Source organism: Lynx canadensis, chromosome B4 (assembly GCF_007474595.2).
Source record: "Lynx canadensis isolate LIC74 chromosome B4, mLynCan4.pri.v2, whole genome shotgun sequence".
Taxonomy (NCBI): domain Eukaryota; kingdom Metazoa; phylum Chordata; class Mammalia; order Carnivora; family Felidae; genus Lynx; species Lynx canadensis.
Window position 1 is genome coordinate 77,824,073 of NC_044309.1, and position 26,841 is coordinate 77,850,913.

The following is a 26,841-nucleotide window of genomic DNA, read 5'->3' on the forward strand; positions in this document are numbered from 1 at the left end:
CCCTTTGCCAACCTGTATGTATGTTCTACTGCCTCCTCTCGAGTTTCTCTTCCCCTTGTGTTTTTTCTTCTGCCTCTCAACCTCCTTTCCTTTCAGGTCGTTTGAGTCCAAGTTGAAGTAGGCAGCTGGTGTTACCCACTCTCTCTACCTGGGGCGGGGGGGCCCAATCTGTGTAATCAGTGCTAGGGGCTTTATTCTAACACTCTGGAACCTCTTTTCTTTTTTCTTTTCTTTTTTTTTCCTTTGTTTTGTTTTGTTTTGTTTCCTTTTTTGTTTTTTGTTTTTCTCTTCTGTTTCCGTGTAGGTCTCTTTAGTCAGCCTTATAGCTAATGCCCTGGGCTACTCGGAACTAGGTGCCATAAAGTCCCTTAGGACCCTAAGAGCTTTGAGACCCTTAAGAGCCTTATCACGATTTGAAGGGATGAGGGTAAGAAACTAAGAGCAGCTGATCCTTCTGCATGCTGATGGAAACTGTTTACGCATGCTAGAACTGATCACATGGTGGGAAGATCATTCAGACACGAACTGTGATGCAGCTGCTGATTTGATCCTCCACTCTCTCCCCGCACCTGCCCTGTGCGAGGGGGTCGCATCAAGCTGCCTCATCACATTAATATGGGCCCCACCCCAACAACGTGCCATCGCAGAACATGTTAACGCTGGCTGTTCTCACTCGGCCTGGCTTACCTGTAGCACTCGGGGCGGCTTTCTGGGCTGTTGGTTTTAATAGGGAGAATCACCAGGTGCAAAGAAGGGGAATTGTAACCCACAGACCCACTGAAAAGCAGAGGCTGCAGGCAGGGTGAGTGCCATATAGGGGCATCAGCCAGGTGGGGACTATGGCCTTGCAGTCGCTGAGAAAGCATCTGAGAAGGGGCTGGAAGGCATGACGGCAGGCCTGGAATTGGGAATGGAGCGGAATTTGGCATAGCCCTGGGAAAAGAAATGCTTTTCTTTCTATTCTGATTCCTCTTATTGCACCTTGTTGTTCTCAGCCCAGTCCCATAAGGACTGGCAGCCTCTGTCTGATAGCAAAGCTTTCCTCCTCACCCCCCCCACCCCTCTGTCCACGCTCTGTGGTCCCCTATCCTGACACAGTCAAAAGGACAATCAGGTACGACACCAGATGACCATCAGCTAGTTCTCCTGAAATTTCTGCTATTCCTGCTTTGGTGATACTCCACCCGAATCCCAACGGGGCAAGGTGCTGTCACCCTGCCAACTTAGGAACGAGGCTCCCTCTTGCTGTCTCTCTTGATTCAGAAACACTGCGCGTGCGTGTGCATGCGCACACGCACGCACACCTTAAAAAGTCAACTTCCTAAAATCAAGTGGGCAACTGGCTTTTGGTGGTGATAGTTGTCCTGTGGTAATCAGAGAGGTCTGTTATACTTAACGAGACCAAGAAAACTCGTTTCGATTCAGATGTTGAATACATGCAGGAGAGCAAACCAGAGGATGTGTTTTTAAATGACGGAATCTCAAAATGTAGGAATAAAAATTAAATGGTTCCCGTGGTCCCCAGGGAGCAAGGCTAATTGGAGAAACTAGGTACCAGGACAGTGCTCCTCATCTGTGCGTTCCTCATCTGTGATCCCTGGCCACCGTTCCACAGAGCCACCCACGGTCGTCCAGGAAGGTGGAAATTTTGCTGCGATTTGGGGGTTTTATTCTGTTTGTTCAGTCAAATGCTTCTCACGACAAATTGCGTTTCTTCGGTAGCACAGTCACAGTGTGCTTTACTGGGTATAAGCTTTCCGCAGCCCGCCTGAAAGCATCCGCAGGGAGGTCGGTTCCACAGCCACACAGACTTACTTTAACTTAAAAAAACAAACCAGAGTTTGGGAGTGTCTTTCTCCCACCGATAAGCGAGATTTCAGAATGTGTGCAGTAAGGTCTTTGTTATGTTCAGGCCAGGTTTAGGGAGAGAGAGTATAGTTCAAAGTGTCCAAGTCTTCAGACGTAGGATTGCAGTGCTCTCCCCTCCTCCCCTGCCTCCCCACTTTTTTCAGAAAGGGCTGGTTACAGTTTTTAAGTAAGTCCCATCAGTTTTGTTAGAGTGTTGATAATCTGTTTCGGTGACCGGGATGCTGAGGACCTGAAGAAGGCTGTTGCAGACAGTACTTGCCCCATGGCAGCCGAGCCCAGTAGCCTGTGCCCCTCCACAGCCCCCAGCAGTGATCCTGGGCCTCCTAAAACCAGACCGGTAATACCTGAAGGAAGCCCAAGAAAAAAAGTCCCCAACTGACCCTTGCTACTTTCTCCATCTGATGCTCATCAGTGCCAGTCCTAGCCCATGGCAGAAGTAGTCCGCGTTGACCAGCTGGTGCCAGTGTGCTCAGGAGGAATTTATTCCAATAATCTGGTCGCGGGAGCCCTTTTGCTGGCCACACCTCTTCCCTCTAGCCCCTCCCCCTTCCCTGGACTCACAGTTTTTATTCCTTCCAAACTTTCGGTTGCCAACCTTCAAGTCGTTTAGCAACCCAGAGGTCCAGAAGCGGTGATCAGAAGAGCAGAAAGTTTTCTTTGAAAAAGCATTTGAGAGTGCAACCTCTACCTCAAGGTTTTCTCAAGTAAGATAATTTGAGCAAAGACCAGTTTGAACCCAAAGCCAGGGTTTCCAACAATGAGTGTTCAGTATAAGGGCAGCTCTGATACAGGATCGTCATTTGGTTTGGTTGACCCCGGTCAGCCTCCAGCACTGTCCACCTCTGGTTGGGTGGCGGAGAGGGCTCGGGATCCCATCCTGCCCTGCAGTTTCCCGGCCCTTCTGCAGAAGAGTAACTGCAAGAAGAAAAGATTGAATCTGCCTGAGCTTATAGTAAGTGTCCCAGCGATAAACAGAGTTAGGTGTATACGTTTTATATGAAAGTTACTTTTCTATGGGGCCGTATGTTTTCCATTCTTCGGTGTGGGTTCTTCCATACCAACGCTGAGAGATTATCCTTAGAAAATAAGAAATCTTAAATAAGAAATCTTCTCAAACCAAATACCATCAATGCAGGTGGGCTCCACTGTCACTGTGCTGCTCCAATGATCGGCTCAGACCTTCCTTTGGGAGGAAACATACAGCCCTAGCCTGTCCTGGGACAGTCTTTCCTCTCTCCTTCCTCAAACCAAACACCAGAAAATTGAAGCACTCGTGCTATTGGCAAAGGAATACTTAATGTAGTTCTTTGCTTTTCTCTCCTCCATAGTAATCTCCATTAAAAGACTGTGCTGTGCTACTAAATTTTTGAGGGTACATAATGCTATGAAACATGCATGCATTTTTGTTGATTGTCAGTACATAGTTGTCCATTAAAGCCATGTTCCCTCTGCCAGATATTAAAAGCCGTTTGACAGATTTTTATAGTATTTAATGAACAATAATGTTCTAGGCATCATGAGAAGACACCAATGCTGTAAGAATTAGTATCCGTAGGAATTTTTTTCGTCAGTCGAGTGAGATTTGAATCAATCATTAAGTATAAATTTCCATTGGAAAAAATAACTGTGCAGATTGCTAGAACCAAGCTTTGAGTAATGTTTCTGTTCCTAGTTTTTAACAATGAAGTCCATCATAATTAAAAGCAATGTAGAATAACGTGGGAGTTATTAAGGACCCATTTATGAAGTGACTGCCCGTGGAAACTTGAATTGTCATTTACATTTACCTATAGTGTGAGAGTTCAAGAAAGCGTGGTTTCTTGCCCTTTGGTTGCTGAGAATATCAGCACAAGGACAATTTTATGTGGAGCACAGTTCAACAGTTCCCACTACTAGCTAATGTCTACAGCCAGGAAGAATTATTAGTAAATTTCATCAACTGTTTACTATTCAATTCCTACAACTAATCTAAGAAGTTTTTCTTTGTTTATAATGAACAATTGAAAGTACATTTACATCGTGTAAATGGGTTTTATTGGATTTTATAGGATTTTTATGTCCTATGTATCCGAGAACAAGGCTCCATAAATACTTCCATCTATTGATTCTTTTAATCCGATCTATGAGTATAAAAGCGGGAAGAGGTCACTTTGTTAATTAGCTGATTATTCTTCCCTGCTATAACTATTACTGCATATTTAACTGTAACGCTTTGTAACTTTAACACTCTGTAGGACAGGTTAGACTGGGTTAAGATAGAAGACTTCGTAGAGGAGGTGGATTCTGAATTGAGATAAAATGCAGCATTTCTAGGTTGCAAATCTTTTGGGGCTACTTCCCTGCTGTACACTCATGATGGTCTAATAGGTCATGATCTCTCACCTAAGCTCTCTTGCAAAATGCTATCGCATAGACTTGAGCTTCTGAATTCTTGATAATCTACTCGCTTACTGTCCGAGAAATGATTATTCCGTTTATAGATCATCCTCCTCTTGCCTATTCATTCGCACATTTCATTGCTTTCTGGTGCTCCACCAAAGGGTGAGAGCAACTATAGAATGAGGTAAAATTCAGATCTGACCACCCGCCAACTTTGGTAACATAAGTAAATAAATATGAATATTATTCTCCAAAATAACATTGGGGATTTTCCAGATTTCAGATATTCTGGCTTGCCTCCCTCAAAGTAACGAACAGTGGAAGGATCACCATTTTATACTAATGACAAAGCTATTAAATCTAAAAGAGATTTCTTGGTCTAAGAATTAAGAAATAACTACCTCTCAATCTAAAGGCCTTCATCTGTGAATTGGAGAAACACAAAACTAACATTTTAATCCAAAGGAGAGTGACTCCTCAGTAGAATATCTTTGCCTTTTTTATATAGGACAGAACAGCTCTTCTCAGCCACACATTCCTGTGAGTGACATTGCAATGTAAGGCAAGAACAGAAGAGAAGGAAAACCCGAACCCAAGTCAAATAGAGCCCAGAGCTGCCCCCTGCCGTTCCTTCTGCATCACAGCCCTTTTGGCCCTTTTGATGCTGTGCTTATTGGCAGAGTGCCCTTGCCTCTTCCCTGCTGATGCCGCAACATGGTGACACTTCTCACCTCCTTCTAACAAACATTAGAAAGCTGCGTTTATATCCACTGGTTTTATTTTAACTCCATTTTAATTTTCCTAGGATATTAGAAAAAGAAAGACACATTCTTCCCATTTCAGGGTCGCCTTTCTGGGCCTTAGCAGTCCCGCTTAAGACAACAGCAAGTAAGAATCAGGGCAGAATGAACACCAGCCTTGTTTTCTGTCCCAGCCTGCTGAAGTGCTATTTTTGGACGCCCCTCTGAACTCCCCTAGTGAAATCTGCCGCACAGTAGGAGTGTTGTCTAGTTAGTCTCACCCATAGTGTGAATCAAAATCAAAGTTAAAAACAACCCAGAAACTTTGATTCCTGAAGAGTTTTTTCCCTTTGCTTTTTTTCATTCCTGAGCTTAACTGCAGTCAGTGATTTTTAGCAATATGCTGGTTTTGGGGTTTCAAGAGCAGCGATCTAACCCAAAACTGTCCAGAAAACATAAGTCATTCCTATTTCGAATACATTGTGAAGAGTTGAGTCCGGCCCTGGATTGAGCAGAGAGAGATCAATCAGCATTAGCCAAACAGGGGTGACTCTTAGATTTCGAAGCCTACCAATTCAGGAAAAAAACTGAAGAATAGTAAACCTTGAGTGAAAAATAGATCTGTTCAGATTTTATTTTATTCTGTTTGGTAGAGGGAATATAGCTTTTTTTTTTTTCTTGAGCCTGCAAAATATGCATGCTCAGCTATTGCCTGAACTAAGATAACTGGCCTTGCATAAAAGAGACTTTATGTACCATTGACTGATTCCCTGCTAACCCCAAAGAGTAGTTCTCTGTGATTTTGAACAATTCTACCTTGTTTTGCAGAGGGGGAATGTCTGTTGAAAGGCAACTGGTGAGCTTGAAATCAGATTCCCCACGGGGGCATATTTTACAAGTTGGCAAGAAGGGAGACTAGACTGAGAAATAATTTTTTCGGTCCCAGGCCGGAGCCTGGGAGAGAAGACCTAGGTCAACTCGGGCAGGGGAATTCGCGTTAGGTGAAATAAATACGTAATTTACTGGAATTCGTCAAACTACATCTTACAGATTTAGAAAATTTTGGTCCTACTTGTGGATCTGTCCTGTTACCCTGACTCCAAAGGGAACACGATGTTTTTGTAGTCAGAACAAGCCACACAGTATCATTCCCCTCCTGGAAATCAAAAGAATGTGCTTGCTCTTACTTCCAACACTCAGCGACCTCCCCCTTCCAATGCAGGTGGTGGTGAATGCCTTGGTGGGCGCCATCCCCTCCATCATGAATGTGCTACTGGTGTGTCTCATCTTCTGGCTGATTTTCAGCATCATGGGAGTTAACCTGTTTGCGGGAAAGTATCACTACTGCTTTAATGAGACTTCTGAAATCCGATTTGAAATTGAAGAGGTCAACAATAAAACCGATTGTGAAAAGCTCATGGAGGGGAACAACACCGAAATCAGGTGGAAGAACGTGAAGATCAACTTCGACAACGTTGGGGCGGGATATCTGGCACTTCTTCAAGTGGTAAGTGTTGCTCTTTTCTTCAGTCCTGTGAAATTCAGACAGCTAGCAGAAATCGCATTTGGCTCCTTCTCAGTCCGACATTCAGAATCAAGATTACTCTTAGTAGGTCACAGACAACAATGCCATTTCCCACACCAGTTCCAGGGAGACACCTTTCCTGAGAATTCTGACTTCCCCAAGGCCTCAGTCAAAGGGGATCTTTCACTGTGCTCGAGAGCAGACTCCTGCTCAACAGCAAACAGATTCCTGCAGAGAGATCAGCTTCTCTCTCCAGGACGGAGTATGTATTTAAGGAGAAAGGAAAAACAAAAAAAGAAGGTAAGTACATAGACACAGCCCACCACCAAAAAAAAAAAAAAAAAAAACAAAAACAAAAAAAACCCAATTTTGATTTAGCAGGATATTCCTGTATAACAGCTACACTAAACTAACAAAAGAAAAGGATGGTTGCAGTGCTAGGATGCTGCCGCCCATGTCAGCTCCATCCCGAGAGAAAAGTCTCAAATTCATGCATCGCGGTAAGAAAGGATTTATTTTAATTATGTAGCGTGCCATCATGTCTAGTTTTCTCTTCCACCCTTACCAGTCTTTTTTGGAATGTTTGACAAGACCGTATGATGCAGGGAAAGCCCCTAGGCTTTGGAGTCAGACAGATGTAGGTTTGAGCCCCACTCTGATGTTTACTGGATATGTAACCTTGGACGAAATACTCGACTTCCCTGGGGCTGTTTCTTTTTCTTTTAAATGTCGGGAATAATACCTTGCACCGCTGTTAAGAGGATTCATGATAATTTATTAGAATTTCTCAGCAGAATGCCTGGCACATAGCAGTACTTAATTAATGGCATTTGCTATTGGGTATTTTTGTTACTGTCACAACGGTGCCTACATCATATAGCCGTTGGGAGTATTAAATGGGATAATGCAGGTGAAGCCTTCAACTTGACCTTACAGATAGTGAACACTTACTGTTAGCTAGTATTAGGAGGCAAAGTTAATAGAATAAGCAGTGCTTTATCCAGAGGCTTTTGTTGTTTTATCCCAGTTGGAGAAATTGGACCCACAAATTGAATCTGAATCAGAGCAGCTCCAGGAGAGCAGTACACATCAGTCAGCCAGTCAGACATTGTATTTAGAGTCCCACCAGGTGCAAGGTGCTGTGCATGGCACGACTCAGGCCATCTGATCAATAAAGAACCGCCCGTGCCCTGCAAAAAGCTTTGAATCTGGTTGAATATATAAAGCAAATTGAACAATAGGAAAACATAGAGAATACTGGATTGCTTAGCCGTGTTTGTTTCCAGAATGAGGCTAGGTAGAGTAGATTGAAGGAGAGTGGGTTAGGAAGGGCTGCTCGGGAGGAAGCCAGGATTGCCATTGCCATAGGCTAAATGTGTATAGTAGTAGGGGGAAAGTTCTGGCCTTGTTTTTGTGTTTATTTTATTTTTATGTTAATGCAGCTTTGAGGTTTTCAGACCCCCCCTTGCTTATTTAACACCATCGTAAAAAAATGACTCCTCAGTGTTAGGCTAAGTTCTCAGGACCCTCAAGTGGAGTCCCACCACTCATTCATAAATGTGAGTTTGCCCCAGCTCTAGGCAACCTTCTCAGACCCATTTTAAAGACCTTTTGTGAAAGTATTCATCCAATTACCATTATCAACGTGTCTCTCTGCCAGACTTTGATGTTATTTTCAGGGACTTAGACAAAGCCCCCTGGGGACCCGTGTTAACAAATAGGAAATTCTATGTCCCCGTGAGGCTGTGCCCAAACTCCAGTCTTGTGTTCTGCTGAACCTGAGCCTGGCCTCTGGGACCCCTGCCTAGACTCCCACCTACCCCCTAACAGGCACAGTCTAATGACTGACTCTGTTTGCCAGGCAACCTTCAAAGGCTGGATGGACATCATGTATGCAGCTGTAGACTCCCGAAAGGTAAGGATACACCTGGCGAAACCACAGCCTTCTTAGGCGGTTAGAAAGCAGGCAGCATGGTGGCGCTTACCAAGAGAGAGCGGGTCGGGACTCGTATTTGCTTGTTTGACCGATTGCAGATTGCTCTCCTCCTCTCAGTCAGTCATCACTCCCTTACACTGGCTCTGGATGATCAGGCTGTTGCCTTTTACCCGGCTGGCTGGCTCCGGTGGCGCCATCTCCCGCTGACAGAAGTGTGGCTCCTGGGGGACAGCCCTCCCCCGCCCCCTCGCCTCACGATTCGCATATTCACCCCACCAGTGCTCCCCAGGGCAGGGCCTGCCGGTGTGGCAGAGGGAACAGGCAGAGAGAATGTAGAGCGCCCTCTCCGCAGCTTGTACAGCAGCTCAGGTGGTCAGTTACGGCCGATGGCGTTGGCATGTCGGAATCCCCCACCTGATCCCACTCCAGGAACTGATGCTCTGCTTTTTCCCTCCTGTCCTTTGCCAGCCTGACCAGCAGCCTAAGTATGAGGACAACATCTACATGTACATCTACTTTGTCATCTTCATCATCTTCGGCTCCTTCTTCACCCTGAACCTGTTCATTGGTGTCATCATTGATAACTTCAATCAACAAAAGAAAAAGATAGGTCTCCTCCCCTCATTACCAGTGGCCAGAGGTCAACTCAGATGAGAGGCACTTCTGTCCCTATCTCTAGAAAGAAAATGCCTCTCTTTCTCTAAAATGCACATCATCACCTCACTGTGGCCCCGGCCCCCTAGACGTTAGCCCCCGTCCCCAACTTTTTCTCTCGGGGGCTTGATTTCACAGTATGTGGTTTACCACATTTACTTGCGATTGTTGAAGCCTTTACTGGGTTTGGCATTCAACCAGAGGGAAGCAAGGTCAGAGAGGGTCTAGTGACGGGTGAAGAGGAAAGTGGCAGGTGAATAGCAAGAAATGGAGAGCGTCTGGACTCGTAATCACCTGTGGTAATCCCTGGGCACCCCTAGCAAACTGGGGTTTGAGAGCCCGTCCTCGGAAAGTTCACTTACTTACTGCTCCAGATGGTTAACGATTTTCCAGAACAAACTGAAGCACTGACTCCTGTCGTCCATTTTACGAAACAAGACTGTGTCAAGGAACTCCCCACGTTGCTTTTTTTGCACTCGGATTTCTGAAGGTTTAATATCGTCGGAAATAAACTAGTCCCAGGCTAGTAACCGGGACTTGAAAATCCTTTCATTTTAAAATGCTTTTTTGTTTTTTACAATTTTATCAGGAAAGCAGGTCCAGAAGATACGTACGAACCAGTGAGGCGCAAGCATCTCTGCCCTCGGGTGTCCCCTGCCTGAGGGCCTACAGATGGATAGTCCATCTCCCTCATGCCCGGCCACTGGCAGGTCTCAGGAGTCCCAAGCCGAGGACAGAGGCTGGCGCTCCTTTGAATTAGAATAGTTGTCCTTTGGGGCGCCTGGGTGGCGCAGTCGGTTAAGCGTCCGACTTCAGCCAGGTCACGATCTCGCGGTCCGTGGGTTCGAGCCCCGCGTCGGGCTCGGGGCTGATGGCTCAGAGCCTGGAGCCTGTTTCCGATTCTGTGTCTCCCTCTCTCTCTGCCCCTCCCCCGTTCATGCTCTGTCTCTCTCTGTCCCAAAAATAAATAAACGTTGAAAAAAAAAAAATTAAAAAAAAAAAAAAAGAATAGTTGTCCCAAGTCTACCTCATTAGGGGGCTACTAGCCAAACTGACCTCTGGAGAGGTAAGGGGGTAAGGCCCCCCCTCAGTGCTTAGGGTTGAACCTTAGGTCCAAACCACAGCATGTGAGAGCCTATTGTAACAGTTCGTTCTCTTCTTTCTTCCTTTACTTTGGAGGTCAGGACATCTTCATGACTGAAGAACAGAAGAAGTACTACAATGCCATGAAAAAGCTGGGCTCAAAGAAACCACAGAAACCCATTCCCCGCCCCCTGGTGAGTGCAGGCCAAGGGCCGAGTGAGACCCCATACAGAAAAGACACTGGTAGGGTTATTGCAAAGGAAACAAAGGGGTAAGTGATGAGCCGCCTGTGCCCTCTGATCCTCTCCCAGCTGCTCCGCCCAGAGGACCTGGGGAAAACAGCAGAACAGAGATAAAGGTACGGGATGCCTTTGATATTTGTGCTCGACCTTTCCTCTGAGACTTCCTTGGGCGGCAGCAGAGAATCAGCATGTTATATAACCACGTTGGCTCTGGCACTGGTAGAGAGATGTTTTAAGAGACAACTAAAAATTAACAAAGGACAGTGAAAATGAAAGCTGACCTCTTTCCTACCAGTACAAGATAGGGCGTGGTCACTGTCTTCTCAGTTCTCTACCCAACAAGGAAGTCTTCCCAAGAGAAAGTAATACTCTGGCTATTTGTGGGAGCAGAAGAGGGTGAAACTAGGGGTCTGATGTCCTGGTTTTCTGTCTCGAACCAAGCCTTTTGTAAAACAGACTCGGGCACTGGGATTCCGCTTTGCCCTTCTGGTGGTGGCCGTTCCCTTGCTTCAGAGCAGATAACTGCTCCTGAAGCCATATTCCCAGTGGGGTGGGACATAAGCCCCAGGCTCAAAGTTCCATCTTCTGTAACTTTCATTTAAAGTAACTTTTTATTTAAAAACGGCACAACCCTAAAATAAAAGCTTATCTGGCAATAAAAGTAGAGCCCTTTGAGTCAAGAGTGGGAGTCCCAGAGCATTTTCCCTACGTAGCCCCACACCCTGTGCCTGGCTTACTTGCCTCACCGACTTCCAAGGGAAAGGAAACCCTTGGTTTGAAAACCGACACGTTAAAGTGATCCTGAAAGTAAGCATCAGTTTAAGTGCCTAGGTTCTTTCGGAAAAAAAAAAAAAATTCAGGGAGATTTTTTGAAAATTTATTTATTGAAATTCAAGTTAGTTGACAGAATCAGGGCGATCTTAAAAAAGCAAATGTTTTTTATATTTTTCCCTGATGTCAGTGTTTCCATCCTATGATGGAAATGAGACTAAGGGGAAGGGAGAGGGTTAACATTTCTGAAGTTCCGTTCAGTCCCTTGCACACAGGAACTTGAGTATATTTTCGTCCACTCTAAAATATGGTAGGAGACATTAATAAAGAGTGATCGGCCCTCATTCAGCAAATAGTTCTAGATCCCCTCCTGCGTTCCAGGCACTAGGCCCAAAGCGATGAACAAAATTCAGACCCTGTTGTCAATGGAGCTTATGATACAGAGGGGCTAGAGGTAGTAAGTAAGCAAACAGCTACAATACATTGTGGAATGTTGGGAGAAAAACAACATTCCGTGGAGGGCCGTGACAGAGAATGTGGAGGCTTGGGGTGGGGGATCTACTTGAACAGAGTAGTCAGAGAAAGGGAAGTAGGGAAGGACTACTTGGACAGATGAGAAGGAGCCAGAATGTTAGGGGAGGAGAACCTGGAAAAGCAAATGAGGTTCTAAAAGCAGAAAGCATCAATCAGTATGGCCAAGTGGTAATGGCCGAGAGGAGGGGGCATGAGGTTAGCTGGATGAGGCTGTGAGAGGCATCTCTCAGCCAGGCTAACAATAGGAATTTCGTTGCAAGCCCAATGGGAAACCGTTGAAAGGTTTTGAGTCAAGAGGGATGTGGTGCATTTATGTTTTTAAATAATCACACTTGCTACTGTGTGAAGACCATGTTGGATGAGGGCAAGAGAGGAAGCAGGGAGACTAGTCAGGAAACTTCCAGAAGTCCAGACAGAAGGTACCGGTGCTTGGGCCGGAGAAGGGCCGACAGAAGCGGGGTGACGTGGGTGGACTCAGGAGAATCAGTAGGACCTGCAGCACATCAAGGGGAGAGGGAGAGGAAAGCAACAAGGGTGACCCTCGGGTTTCTGGCTTGGAGACTGGGTACACGATTGAGATGGGAGAAGAGAGGAGTGGGTTGGGTGAGGGGCAAGGGAAGGACTTGTTAGGTTTGAGATGTCGAGAAAGCAACACAGGAATTCAGAGGAAAGGATTTAAGAAAACGACGTACAAAGGTGCTATGTACGCAGTAGGAATAGATGAGCTCTCCTGGGGAGAGAGTAGAGAAAGAAGAGTCGAAGTCAGGGAAGACATGGCCGGCAAAACGGGCTGAACAGGAGCAGTCGGCGAGGCAGGAAGACACCTAGAAGTGTGTGATGGCGTAGACACGACACAGAACAGAGTGACAGTTTTAGAAAACTCTTGGGGAGGTGAAGACTGATGTCGGGGTCCGTCCGTGCTCCTGATTTCCTGACAGAGCAGCGGGATAGAGCTGGCCAGAAAGGCGACTCCTCTGACGAACAGGATGGCGGCTTCCACAGTCCGCTCAGAAAGGTTCTCATGAATGCTCTTGTATCTTTCCTCCCCCTGCCCCCAGAACAAAATCCAAGGTATCATCTTCGATTTTGTCACCCAGCAAGCCTTCGATATTGTTATCATGATGCTCATCTGCCTTAACATGGTGACAATGATGGTGGAGACAGATACACAGAGCAAACAGATGGAAAACATTCTCTACTGGATTAACCTGGTCTTCGTCATCTTTTTCACCTGTGAGTGTGTGCTCAAAATGTTTGCCTTGAGGCACTACTACTTCACCATTGGCTGGAACATCTTTGACTTTGTGGTAGTCATTCTCTCCATTGTGGGTAAGTGGGACGGGAGAGGGAAGGGGAAGGGGACCTGACTGGCCTTGAGCATGAGGTTCCTGGGAGAGCAGCCGCCTCCACGGGTGTGAAGTGCGGGCCCCCTACTCTCACGGCTGGAGCCCGTGTGCATCCCTAAGTCATCCCGTGGGCGTGCCCAGTGGGTCACGTGGTCAGTGAGTCTCTTCTGTGTGTTTGTGTGGATTATAAATTCCCTGGTTGAAGGGGGGGAGACGATTGATTTCGATTTGGCGGTTTGCTTTCAAGGAGTGTAAAGTCAACAGGGGAGGTAAAAGAAACGTAAAAAAAAAAAAAGAAAGAAAGAAAGAAAAGAACCGTGGCTGCAATAGCAGTGGAGAAAGGAATGGCAAGAGATTGTGAGGCTGAATAGTAATGAAAATGGCCTGAGGGCATTCTGGTGGTGAAGGCGGTGCTCATTTTACTGAGGTTTTCCTGTGTGCGGGTATAGTTTGAGAGTTTCTTCACTGGCATGATTATCTCATTTGATCCTTATGATGGCCCAAGAAGCAGCCTATTTTTTAATCTTCTCTAAAGCTGTAACTCAGAACTTAAGAGGCTGGATCTTAACAGCAACTGTGTGACATTTCGCTTCAATCTAAAGGCATGGAAGGGGTGATACCCTGGCAGGCAGAGGAAACGGTATCTTATTCATTGGCCTCCCAGAACGTTTCCTTGCCTTCCTAAGAGGCATCTCAAATGGTGAAACACTGGCTTGCTTCCAGGTAGGTTTAACTGGCATAGGCTGGCAGAGAGAGAGTGCCCGAGGCCTGCGGGAACCAGCCCCAGAGCTGGTGGCCAGTCTGGCTTAGCAAGGTGGCCACTGTGGGCTCCCGAAGGCAGCCGGCCTTCCCCTTGGCCTGTGTCAGTTTCTAGTTCTGTCCTCTGCAGCAGCACGTCCAAAAGCATGCTGTTGCATGAAGCATTAGCCCCATTCTTCTCCCCCGCAAGAAAAGAACCCCATGATGAAATTACTTTGGGCAACACTGTACGCTGAATTTCCCTTCAGAACGTCACAGAGCACGTTAGCCTATAGAAGGTTTTCGAAGCCCTGTAGTAAAGAATTGTTGAACACACCATCCTACCTGTATTTAACCACAACACCCTCTTTTCAAGTAATGTGAACGGTATCTCATGTTTTAATGGAACTACTATGTGCCAGTCACCTTTTTTTTTTTTTTAATTTTTTTAATGTTTATTCTGGGGAGTCGGGGAGGGGGGGCAGGCACAGACTCCGAAGCAGGCTCCGGGCTTCGAGCTGTCAACACAGAGCCCGATGTGGGGCTCGAACTCATGAATGGTGAGATCATGACTGAGCTGAAGTCAGACGCTCAACCGACCGAGCCACCCAGGCGCCCCTGTGCCGGTCATCTTTCTAAGTGCTTTACTTGTTTTCACACCTATAGTCCTCATGGCAACCGTCTGAGCGTCATGAGGAGCTGAGGCACAGAGCAGTGACCAAGACGTGAAGCTAGTAAGCCAGTGAGCAAGGGTTCAGGTCCAGCCCCCAGCCTCAAACCCCCACTCCTAACCTCCCCCGCAACCTACTTTGGACAGTGTCGCCCTATAGCCCAGAATGTTTTCTGCCCACCCATCGTTGAGTGCGATGGGAAACCCACAGACCAAACCATGCATCCTATCCTCAGATGATATTCAAAAATAAAGAGGAAGAATAGTTTTGGTTTTGATGATTGGGATTTTTTATTAAATAGTATTCATTTGTTCAGAAACAAAAGAATAGAAATTATCATTTTAAAGTAAGAGGAATCGGGATAAAACTAGCCCTGGAACCTCCTAGAAGCCGCCTTAAGTGATGTTCCTGCTGCCTGGAGTGCCGCCCACCCATCCTTCTCCCTTCTTCTCTGGGGACAAGTATACATTCAGCATATAAAATCAAAGGGTGGCATCTTCTTTCTGAAGCCCCACTTGCCCACCAGACATGGAATGCAAGTTTTACAGATGTCACCTGACTTCTTACAGTCACCGGTTATGACTTAATTGAGACATTAAAAAGAAGAGAGTTGAGAATTCATCTTGGATCCTGGCTGAGGTAGAGATTTTCTTGAAAGCTCGAATACCTCATGGAATACGAACTCCAGAAGAGGCCCCAAGAGGCTGTCCAAACTTCCTGCATCTCATCCCTTCCTGAAAGTTAAGATTCCGTCCCAACTTAAAAAACTCAGATAAGAGTTGGGGGTGGGGAGCAGGTGGCGTGCTTGGCTGGCTCAGTCAGTAGAGCATATAACTCTGTCTCGGGGTTGTGAGTTCAAGCCCCGCACTGGGTACGGGAGCCTACTTGAAAAAAAAAAAAAAAAGAAAAGGGTTCAAATAAGGGGATTACATAGGCTTCTGTAGTTCACTTCACCAGTATTTATGAATCCTTAGGGTTGAAAGATGTTTCCTTATTCAGAGTAAATCCTTCCTGTCCTGTCAGTAGAAACTCATGTTGTCTCATCAGGGCCTTGACAGCAAGAGAAGGCACTGAAGAAAGCATGTCATTGCCATCCCTTCAGCTGCCGTGTCGCAACCTTTGCGCGTCCCCTTCCTTCTGTGGTCCCTCTCTGGGCTCCCATTATTGCTGTGCAGTGTTAAAGGCAAGTGGTCCAGCTGAGTGGACTCCTGACTAAACATAAACAGAGAAAGGCCCTCTCATTTTACGTGGTCACCCTTGACTTTCACATCCCACTTATGCCTTGACCTTTTTGTCTGCCAGTGCTGTTTCTGATCTGTGGCTGTAAGCACAAGTCTAGAAGCTCTGAGTTAAAAGCCACTTCTGAGAGGTCCCTTTGGTTTTCTAGGCTACTTTGGCGTAGAAAGGATAGGGACATGGGACAATAAGAAACCAAAAATGTCTTTTCAGAGCCAGGCAGAAGATACTTGGACAATTGGCATCACAGCGAAGTAACTAAGACATCGCAGCCAAAGGGTCATGAAGTCATGGGTGGCGCCGGGACCTCTCATCCATTGTCTGTGGATATGGAAATTTGCTAGCATTTTGGAGAGGAATCAGTAACACCTTGGAAAGCCACACACGCACAAACCCAAGGAAAACTCGTTGTCCTTGAATAAGAAAACATAAATGAGGACCTATGCATGAAATGGAGTACGGTTCACCAGTGAAAATGAACAATCCAAAATTCTCTTAACGCCAGAGATCAGTCTCACAAACATAGCGCGAAGTCTGAAGACCAAGTCAGGGATCCAAAAAACTTGTTCTAAAAAGATAGATACGGTAGAATTCTTTCAGCACGGTAGGCTGCCGGGATGCTGTCTGTCCGTATGTATAGTAGTTACAGATTCATACACAGCGAAACGAAGAAACTGGAATGGTACATACGCACCATCTCCAGGATTGCGTTTGCTTTCGGGGATGAAGGGAGAAAGCAAATTTGGTAAAATACTAGCGTCTGTTAAATCTGGATGCCTGGCGCATAGGTGTCCGTTTTAGTGTTTCCTCTGCTTTTCCGTACGTTTGAAGCATGTGACTTTCTTTTCTCATCCTGAGAGTTCAGATTGAATCGTTAGGCACTGACTCTGTGAAGTCCTTTGAGCTTAAGGGCTCCAGTGCCAGGTGACATAAGTAACGAGAAAGGGGTCTCCAATCTCAGTAACATTTCTTCTTCTGCCCTCTTAGGAATGTTCCTGGCTGATATCATTGAGAAATACTTTGTGTCCCCAACCCTATTCCGAGTCATCCGGTTGGCCCGTATTGGGCGCATCTTGCGTCTGATCAAAGGCGCCAAAGGGATCCGTACCCTGCTCTTTGCCTTAATGATGTCCTTGCCTGCTCTGTTCAACATTGGCCTTCTGCTCTTCCTGGTCATGTTCATCTTCTCCATCTTTGGGATGTCCAATTTCGCATACGTGAAGCACGAGGCCGGCATCGACGACATGTTCAACTTTGAGACATTTGGCAACAGCATGATCTGCCTGTTTCAGATCACGACGTCGGCCGGTTGGGATGGCCTCCTGCTGCCCATCCTGAACCGCCCCCCTGACTGCAGCCTGGATAAGGAGCACCCGGGGAGTGGCTTCAAGGGAGACTGCGGGAACCCCTCGGTGGGCATCTTCTTCTTCGTAAGCTACATCATCATCTCCTTCCTGATTGTTGTGAACATGTACATCGCCATCATCTTGGAGAACTTCAGTGTGGCCACAGAGGAGAGCGCGGACCCTCTGAGCGAGGACGACTTTGAGACCTTCTACGAGATCTGGGAGAAGTTTGACCCCGACGCCACCCAGTTCATCGAGTACTGTAAGCTGGCAGACTTTGCAGACGCCTTGGAGCACCCTCTCCGAGTGCCCAAGCCGAACACCATCGAGCTCATTGCCATGGATCTGCCGATGGTCAGCGGGGATCGCATCCACTGCTTGGACATCCTTTTTGCCTTCACCAAGCGGGTCCTGGGGGACAGCGGGGAGTTGGACATCCTCCGGCAGCAGATGGAGGAGCGGTTCGTGGCATCCAATCCTTCCAAAGTGTCTTACGAGCCCATCACGACCACACTGCGGCGCAAGCAGGAGGAGGTGTCGGCGGTGGTCCTGCAGCGCGCCTACCGGGGACATTTAGCAAGACGGGGTTTCGTTTGCAAAAAGACCACTTCCAATAAGCTGGAGAACGGAGGCACACACCGGGAGAAAAAAGAGAGCACCCCGTCCACAGCCTCCCTCCCGTCCTATGACAGTGTAACGAAACCCGAGAAGGAGAAGCAACAACGGGCAGAGGAAGGAAGAAGGGAAAGAGCCAAAAGACAAAAAGAGGTCAGAGAATCCAAGTGTTAGAGGAAAGCAAAAATTAGACATTGTACAGATGTAAAACTTGCAAGCGAAAGATTGTTTACAAACTTCCTGAGTATTATCAATGCAGGACAGCTGTGGAGACACTTTAACCCGAAGATCTATACCAAACGTAGTCGGCTTACCATGTAACACGGTTGCATCTTGAGCAGTGACCTGCCGAGGGCAAAGGACCCTGCTCCCTGGACTCACAGATTTTCTAATGCTTGGGCAGGTGGTTACTGCATGTTCCACATCAGTCAATGCAACTTAGGACAAAACCAACAGGATACGAAAACCAGAGGAGAGGCTGCCGGGACCAGCATATTTCCGTTGCAGCCAAATGGATTTTATTTTTTCATTTTGGTGATTCTCAGAAGCAGAAAGCATCACTTTAAAAGTTTGTTTGTTCGTGCAAACTGTATTTGCATTCTTACATTAGTTAAGCTAAGCAGCACACAGGAAACACACACACACACACACACACACACACTCCCATCTAGCCCGTGTCATTTAATTGTCCGTTTCTTTGACATAAACTGCATCTTCTCCACATGGCTTCACGTGGTTTGGAGATGGGTGGGGGAAAACAATCAGGTTTCTTCAGGCTGAGGAGGACTTGCTCAGGCCGATTCCAAACATTGTGCTCGTTCACTGCGTAGAAATGATTTGCATGATGGCATGCCGTGATCAGAAGTCATGCATGAGAACCATACACCACAGGACACTACTAACCCTGTCCCCTGCCCTGGGTCAGCCTTTGGACAGGACCCAGCCCTGCACCGTTCACTGTATTCGGAGAACAAAATGGTAAGCGTTCCATTCCACTGCAATTCCTTACGAATTCGTAGAAGTCTTTCATACATCTTCTGGGTAGGGAAACACAACCAACCGATTGACCCCACCACCACTACCAACAGAAAACAGACCCAGTCCAACAAGCAGATGGATCCGTTGTGTGTATATGTTTAACAGACATCTCTAACATACAGCCATTGTTGCCCATTTTGAAAGATGAACTATTTAATGCTGCTCGGTGTCCCGTCCACGGGGAAACTTCGATCTCGAATGGCTTTGTATTAATAATGTCACTGTAAAACCAAATCCTAGGGCTAAAAACAAAAATCAAAACAACAACAACAAAACCCAGTTCATTTGTATTGCAATATTTATGATGATTGTTTAGCCTTCATGCTGGAGAACTGACACTTGTTTGGGGCAGAGGTACAAGCGCTGTTCAAAGTGGCATGGCATCTCTAGGGGGTAATTTGGGGAACTTAAGCTTTCACGGGGGGGGGGGGTCTGGGGTGCTCGCTTCAGGTAGTGTCACGTCCTGCTGCACTGTGGCTCTCTCCGGGCTTGGGTCCAGCCAGAGAGGGGTTCGGATATCCTGAACGGGCCTCTCCCTCGGCAGAGGGGTTGTCACAAGCTCACACACTGCATGATGCCTCTTGTCTCCATCTCGTCTTTCCACCAAGCAGGGCTTCCCTTACTTGCAGAGGCGGGTGAGGGCGGCCGCACTGGGGCTAACGGCTGTGGTTCCTTTCACGTTCTAGCGAACACATAGTCACTGGTGGGACCCGAGGTAGAGATGAACCAAGCCCACGTGGTTTCCTTATCGCACCGATTCTCATGAGAAAGCGATTCAGTACTAATTCCTAAGCTGTCGCAGCTTCCCCCGCCCGGCACGTCCCCTTTCTAGCCCGTCGTGCCGCCTGCTTAGCGACCTGCCCGCTGTCATCGGAGGGTGGCTCTGGGGGGAGCGTCCTGTCTTCCGTCCCCTCTCCCGCTTTAGGGAAGACGGTTTTTAGTCCAGGGGCTTCTCATCTGAGGACTAGATCTCAAAGCCAGGATGCTGCAGTTGAGTGTCTCAGGAAGTCGATACAAAGAATGAGGAGAGACTTTAGCATGCGAACTAAACCAAACTAAAATTCCTCCTGCACCATAAAGTAGAGGGGGGGGCTAAAGACCCCCCGCGATCAGACACACCAGTCTGCCTTGTAGCAGAAGCACTCGGTGGGACCGCACCACCCACCCGACTAGTTTTGCGTACGACCAACACAGCGAGGCAGTAAGCCGAGCTTTCTGTCTTCTTGGACCATTAGAAACTCTGCCCGGCTCTCCTAAGCCTGCTTCTGCGGCCTCCTCCGTAGAACTTTCGTACTACACGCGACCCAGGTTGGAAAAGCATTTCTCTCAGTGACCCTGCTAACCGCTAGGACGAATGTATAGTAACATGTACAGGCGACGTCGTCAACAGCACAAAACAGAAGCTGACGTGTGTGGCTATTCTTTTTAAGAGAATTATAAATACTGTAATATATCATTTTATTTTATCGGCATGCCTTTTTGTAAATACAAATTAACAACTTATTAAATAGGAAATGGCTTCTGGCTTATGCCATTGTCATGTTTATTTTTATTTTTTATACTTTTCTTTCTTCTTAGAACTTAGATGCTGTCAGCCAATGTACATCCCCAAACCAGACAGACAGACAAAAAATTTTTTATTGCTAATGGTCTTTTCCAAAACAACAAAAAAATATATATATTTTTGTTCCAATGTGCAATAAATTCTAACCACTTCTATGCAAGATTTGGCTACACTTCATCATTGTTCTTAGGTCTTGAGATGGGCAACAGAGCTAGAAGACCCCGCTCGGTACCCCAAGTGCTCGTGCTAGTGATGTCATTAAGCTACTAGAGCATATTAATGAGATTTTTTTCTAAGATCTGCCCTTTTCCCTCCCCCAGACCCCCAGCAGCTATCTCCTCAGTAACACACACATGGGCCTTGGTATCTGACACCCATCAGCCAGCTTCACAGGGAAGAAGCCACCTCCACTCTTAACTTGATGTTTCAACTTTTTTTTTTTTTTAACTTTTCCTACCTTCTTGTCCCTCACCCGCCGCCCCTCCGCCCACTCGCTCACTCACTCTCACTCACCCACCCTGCTCCACACTTCTTCGGTAGTAAATGACACCATCACCAGCAGTCTACACCCGCAGTTAACAGGCATTGAACTGAAAGAACCAGTGAGGACGTTTTGGTACGCCCTCGCCGGGTGGGTAAGTGGCAACGCTTTGCCAAATATTAACGAAGCCAATCAAAAAGCAGCAGCAGCCACAGTATCACTGCACATATATATATATAGATATATAAATATAATATAAATATTTATTTTTTGTAGCCAGGTCCTTGGTGCAGTATTTATACTCCACAATTCACCTTTAAAAAAGGACAAAAAGCAAAAAGACGTGTGATGCTGTTAACTTAAAATGCAGAGCCAAAGCCACTGAGCAGCAGCTGACACGGTTGCTGGTTTGTGTGTGCAAAACACCTTCCCCTCTTCTTCCCTTAACCTCCTTGCTGCTCAGGCTGAGGAGACTCCGTAATTCAGAGGGCGAGAGCAGCGAAACCTTCCCGAGTCAACGTGACCTACTCCCACTTCTCTAAATGAGCCACTTTCGGTGTCGGAAGTTGACTGGGGAGAAGTAAGCAGAAGCTCCCGGTCAAAGCCCCTGGAACGACAGTGCCCAGAGTTCTTTTCTTTTCCGCCGCAACCCGTGTAAATTTGTAAAAGACCACTAGTGAAGATGAGTGTATTAGTGAATGCATGGAGGCCAACACTGCTCTAAATGAGACGTGATACAAAGTACATCACTACTATAAGCCAAGAGGAAACAAAATAAAAATGACCCTTTTTACTGTACAAGGGAAGCCTGTCTTGGTGTCCGTCTGTTGCTTGACTCTCCCGATTCTTGAGTCCTGGGAGGGGTCTGGGAATTGGGACCTTAGCACGTGTGGGGAAAGGAGGGGAACGGAAGGGAGAGAGATCAGGGTCTCTCGCTAAGTTCTGACTGAGAAGTAGAGATTGGAGAGAAAAGCAAGGTCCTGCCCACCAACCCCCCACCGCCCCCCCCAGACCCCCACTCACCCATTGCATGTGATGTTCTCCCCACTCCCGGGCCAGTGCTTAACCGTCCACAAAACCCCTTCTTCACCAGTCCACCTGGCAGAGCCCCCCAAGATGATGTCAGCCAACCCAGCCGGGCTGGCCTCACTTCTGCCTTTCTCACCAGTACGTTAAGGAAAGAGCTATGCCGATGCCCCAAAGCTCGGGCGAGCACGATGCCCAACAGCCTCCACTCTGCTAGCTAACGCTGGGCCCTGCCCTCCATCACCCCAACACATACACCAGCAGACTACGGCTGGTCTCGTTCACATCCGTGCAGGGGAGAGGGGCACCGCTCCCCTCCCTCACCCTGCCCTGCTTTGGGGACATCCCTCTCTAGGCCATGTCTCCTGGTCCAGGAACACTCTCAGGAGGATTCTGAAGTGCCCACTCTAGTCTGGCTGGTAGGTCAGTCCCCATCCTCCTCCCCTCGGCCCCAGCCTCCAGGCCTGCTGTGGAGGTGAGATCGCCATGGGTTACGACTTTGTGACTTGAGTCCTGGGCGTCCTCTGCAATGATGCCTATTTCTTTTCTCAGATGTTGCCCAAAGTCTTGCAAAAAGCTTCGTTCATTTTCAGGTACCCCCACCCCCTAAAGAATCGGCTGCAACTAGCCAGCCAGGGGGACATCAGGAGAGAGGAGGAAGTCTGGGTCGGGAGGGGCCCAAGGTTTGCACAGAGTCTGCTTTGTGGCTCAGCTCTGTGCCTTCTTGGATTCCTTTTCCAAGATGTCCTCCATTAAAATGCTCCTGAGGCACCCCCTGCCCCTGCCCCCCACTGCTGTTTGCTGTACATAGAGGCTAAGTGGGGTGGGGTGGGCGGGTGTGCACGTGTGATGTGTGTGTGTGAAGAATGTATATAGGTAAAGGGGAGCGTGGTCCAGTGGTTCCAGAAAAGGGGCAGAACTCCTGTGTTCCATCCCCAGCTCAACCACTGGCTCGCTGTGTGGCCTTGGGCAAGTCACTTAACCTCTCTGTGCCTCAGTTTCCTCATCTGTAAAATGGGGATAATAATACTGACCTACCTCACAGGGGTGTTGTGAGGCTTTAACTAAATGTTTTGTAAAGTGTTTTGAGATACAGAGGCAAAGGCACTAGGGAAGGGCAAAGAATTATTTGGACTTAAGGAAGATGAAATGGTACCATAAATGCTGCTATTCTGAGAGCCATTTTAAACTGCACTGCTCCAATCACCCCCGCTTCTCATCACCAGGACAGCAGGTCGAGAAAATGTCTTTCCTTTCACTTGCTTCTGGGGTTTGTGATTATTCTAGACACTTAATTTTTTTCCCTCGCTGTATCTCCTTCCCTCACCACCTCGACTTGTTCCCTGTTCCGTTTACGCGGAAATGGCAGAAATGCTTGAGAAATGAGAATGCATAAGTGGATTGGAAGTTTATAGTCTGAAATTTCAATTTTACTTTGTACTGTACATCTTTTTACTTTAGAATTTGCAATAAAGGGTTACGTCAATCTTGTTTTCAACTCTCCTCTTGGACTGGCCTGTCATTCTGTCACTGCTCTCACAGCAAAGCCCCTCGGCCCCCCGGGGGGGTGGACAGACCCTCTCACCCAGCAAGACCCCACGGCTGTCCTCTTTGCCCTCCCCCGTGACAGGGGACAGAGTCTAAGGGCTCATCCAGGCTCAGCTCCTTAGATGGGCTGGCAGGGCCCTGGCCACTCAGGTGGGTGGGAAAGCTTTGGGGTTCCAGGTAGACCTTCAGGGGTCTGAGTAGAAGAGCAGCTTGGGGGCAGCAGCCCCTGAAAGTGGGGACACCACCTCTAGCTGTGCCACCCCCCCTGCACACTCCTGCAGGGCCTCAGAGTAAACAGAAACCCCGCCTCTTGTTCAGGTCGCACCTGGTTTGTCAAGCTCCCTCTGGGGAGTCACAGATCACTCCCTCTGGGATTCAAACTCTCAGCTCAGGCAGCTCTGGGTTCAAAACCCTGACTATGCCACCGAGTAGTTGTGGCCAGTTTCTTTATGTGTAATGGAGATCATACCTGCTTTTCTTGGGTTCTGAAGATTTTATCAAATAACGTACGCAACCCGCTTAGCACAGGGCCTGGCATACAGTTGGCACTCAATAAATGGTAGCTCTCGGTGCAAGAGCTACTGCGAGATAAGAAGGCTCTAAGGCTGACAAGAGGGAGGGCCTGCCTCCCACCCCGGTACCCTAGCACCCCAGCCCCTCCTCTCCCACCGGCAGTCCCGCCGGGTGTGCGGCCATTTCCAACAAACCAACGAATGCTCCCTCCTTTGCGTATTTGGTAACGTTTATGATACGGGGAAGACGGCACTCTGCCGGGGCTGCGCTCCCGTTTTACGGCCGGGGGCACTGAGGCGAGGGGGGACCGGCCCGCGTGCATCCCGGGCCCTCGACGGCTCGAGCTGCTTTGCAGACAGGGGCGGCCTGGGTGGCCGCCCGCCGCGCGCCTGGGCGGGCCTGCGCCGGGGAGGGCCGGGGCCGGAGCCGGGGCCGTAGCCGTCGCCGCCCGTGAGCCACAGCGTGAACGTGATGAACAGCGCCCCGGCGCCCAACGCCCCCACGAAGCCGGTGAGGAGGCCGAGCGCCAGCGGCCCGACCCAGCCGGCGGGGTTGCGCTCGTACGGTGCCTGGGGCAGACGCTCCACGATCAGCTGCAGCTGGTCCCAGTCGGGCTCCGGGAAGGCGGCGCGGCGGGGGCGCGGGGGCGGGGCCGAGGCCGGGGCCGGAGCCGGGGCCGGGGGCGCGGCAGGAGCGGGGGCGGGGCCGGGGCCGGGGGCGGGGCCGGGGCCGGGGGCGGGGGCGGCCGGCGGGCGCAGGTAGGCCTGGCCGAACTTGCGCAGCTGCAGCGTCGCCTGCTGGTGGAGGTTCTTGCCCAGCTCCCGGGCCACGTCCGGCCGGCCGCAGCGCCGCAGCGCCCGAGCCACGCGGTCCCAAGAGAGGGTCGGGGCCTCGGCCGCCAGCCAGTCCGCCAGCCTCTCCCGGCAGCCGTCCGACACCTCCGCGGACTCGGCCGCCGCCCGCTTCCGCCGCCACAGCCGCCACAGCCTGCCCGGCGGCTTGGACGTGGGCCCCGGCGTCTCCGCGCGGGCCAGCCGGTCCTCAGAGAGCCGGGCCAGCTCGGCCTCGACGTCCGGCTCGGGCACCTTCAGGAGCGACTGGAAATGGTCGCACTCCTCCGGGGTCAGCAGCTCGGCCAGACGGACGGCCGCGTGGGGGCCCATAGCGTCCAAGGCCCCCGCCGGGGCCAGCGCCCAGCCCCAGAGCGCCAATGCCAGGGCCCGGGCCCGCGCGGCCGTCGCCGTCCACGTTGCCATCGCCGTCTGTGACCCGACTGGGCGGGGAGGAGCTCAGAACCCCCATGGTGGGGGAGGGGAGCCTGACCCGGGCGGCGGGGGAGGGGAGAGGGCGGGGCTTCCGCCGGCCGGGACTGGGGGCCAGGGAGCAGCTGACACTTGGGGCTTGGTGCGAATCTCCCAGCACCCAGAAACTAGGAATCAAAAGGAATTGGAGTTTTTCAACGCCCAAGGGTAGCGGGGGGGGGAGGGGAGGGGAGACCCAGTCCCCTAGGATAGGATAGAATCCTGGGCCCTTCTATTAAAATGCCTGCCCAACGCCTGACTCCCAGCCATCCCACTAATGCCTCTAACTTAGCAAGTCTCCCACATCTCTAATAATCCATTTGTAACCCCTCAGCCTCCAGCACAAGCCCTAGACCCCTTGCTCCCCATTATCCAATATCCAATCCCTAATTCTCGGACTACCAAATATTTATAGACTCTACCAATTCCCACCCTCCCACAGGTACCTCCAGACCCTCATCTCCTCTTGTCTAGATAAGGTAAGCTATTCAAGTGCCCACTCCCACTGCACACACGCTGGGGCCCCACTCACTGGCCTTGTTTCCTGAGCAACCTCGGGTCTGGCTCCCCTTTGGCTCTTGGCCCACACGCTTCTGCCCTAGTCACTCCTCAGCCAGAGTGGGTCCTTTCTGGGAAGCCCTCTCTGACCCCAGCACACACCCTTTGCCCCTCTCCATTAGGAATCCCTCTTATTCTCTCCTGCAACACACCGCTGTTCTGCCTTTTTACTGTCTCCTCCATTCGGCTGTAAGGTCCTTTTGTTGTCCCTATAGCAACTAGTGCAGAGTAGGTGTTCAGGAAAGATGTTTTCAATCAGTGTGTGTGTGAATTCATGACTTGCAAATCAGTCCCTGTCCAAACACGCACCCATGACCTTCATCTCAGATCCTGGGCTCTTCACAGGGCATGAAAGTTCCTCCTGCTAAGGTGGTACAGTCCCAAGGATCTGTCCAGCCTCATTTCTCCCCCGAACCCCCACTCCCCCCACTCCTGCCCTCACTTGATGCTCTTGAAACAAATCACACCCGTGGTGGGTTCCAGCCTCCAGTTTCGTTGGGCTGTACCCCCTCCAGGAAGTTTTTCTGACACACCACCACCACCGCAGGTTAGAATCTCTTCTGGGCATTGAGATAGCCTATGCATCCTCCATTGGGACACTTATCTGGAAAATCATTAATTGAAGGACTTATCCAGCATTTGTTTAGTGTCTTCCACGTACCAAATACTGTACCAAACGTGAGAATATACGATTTTCCTATGATCCCTTCCCAGCAGCTTTTTCCAGTTGTATTTTCAAATGATGCATTGTGGGGGCGCCTGGCTGGCTCAGTCAGTAGAGTGTGTGACTCTTGATCTCAGAGTCCTGAGTCCGAGCCCCACATTGGGTGTGGAGCCTACTTAAAAAATAATAATAATCAAATAATCAATTTTTGAGCTTTTCTCACCCTGTATTGTGGGCTCTCCAGAACAGCAGCTGTGCTTACCCATTTCTGTATCCTCAGGGCTACACAGTGTCTGCACAGTGTCTAGGCCTCCAGGGGCCAAGACGGGTTGGTCTCTGAGTCCTGGGGCAATGCCCTAGAGCCCCCCTTATCCAGGCACACAATTGTTTCTCTTATGGGGGAAACTGCTTTGCAGGCTCTCCCCTCGGGCTTGCTTTGCCTCCTGAAAGCCCAGGGTGGCCC

At 49.0% G+C, this 26,841-nt stretch overlaps 2 protein-coding genes across 4 annotated transcripts in view; one reads left to right on the plus strand and one right to left on the minus strand.

Annotated features, from left to right (window-relative positions):
• SCN8A (sodium voltage-gated channel alpha subunit 8) overlaps nt 1–23,297 on the plus strand; it is a 122,260-nt gene extending 98,963 nt beyond the window's left edge. For all 3 annotated transcript variants that reach the window (XM_032593975.1, XM_032593976.1, XM_032593974.1), the window contains exons 20-26: nt 305–427; nt 6,211–6,495; nt 8,375–8,428; nt 8,918–9,055; nt 10,276–10,380; nt 12,792–13,062; nt 16,712–23,297. In XM_032593975.1, coding sequence (XP_032449866.1) covers nt 305–427; nt 6,211–6,495; nt 8,375–8,428; nt 8,918–9,055; nt 10,276–10,380; nt 12,792–13,062; nt 16,712–17,859 — 2,124 coding nt within the window. In that variant the 3' untranslated portion in view covers nt 17,860–23,297. The remainder of the gene's footprint in view (nt 1–304; nt 428–6,210; nt 6,496–8,374; nt 8,429–8,917; nt 9,056–10,275; nt 10,381–12,791; nt 13,063–16,711) is intronic.
• Nucleotides 23,298–24,085: 788 nt separating this feature from the next.
• Nucleotides 24,086–25,111, minus strand: LOC115518703 (transmembrane and death domain protein 1-like). The gene is made up of 2 exons (XM_030322259.1): nt 24,593–25,111; nt 24,086–24,469 (listed from the first exon to the last, which is right to left on the minus strand). Exons 1-2 carry the CDS (start codon nt 25,109–25,111, stop codon nt 24,086–24,088), a joined length of 903 nt encoding a protein of 300 aa, XP_030178119.1.
• Between the last annotated feature and the right edge of the window lie 1,730 nt (nt 25,112–26,841).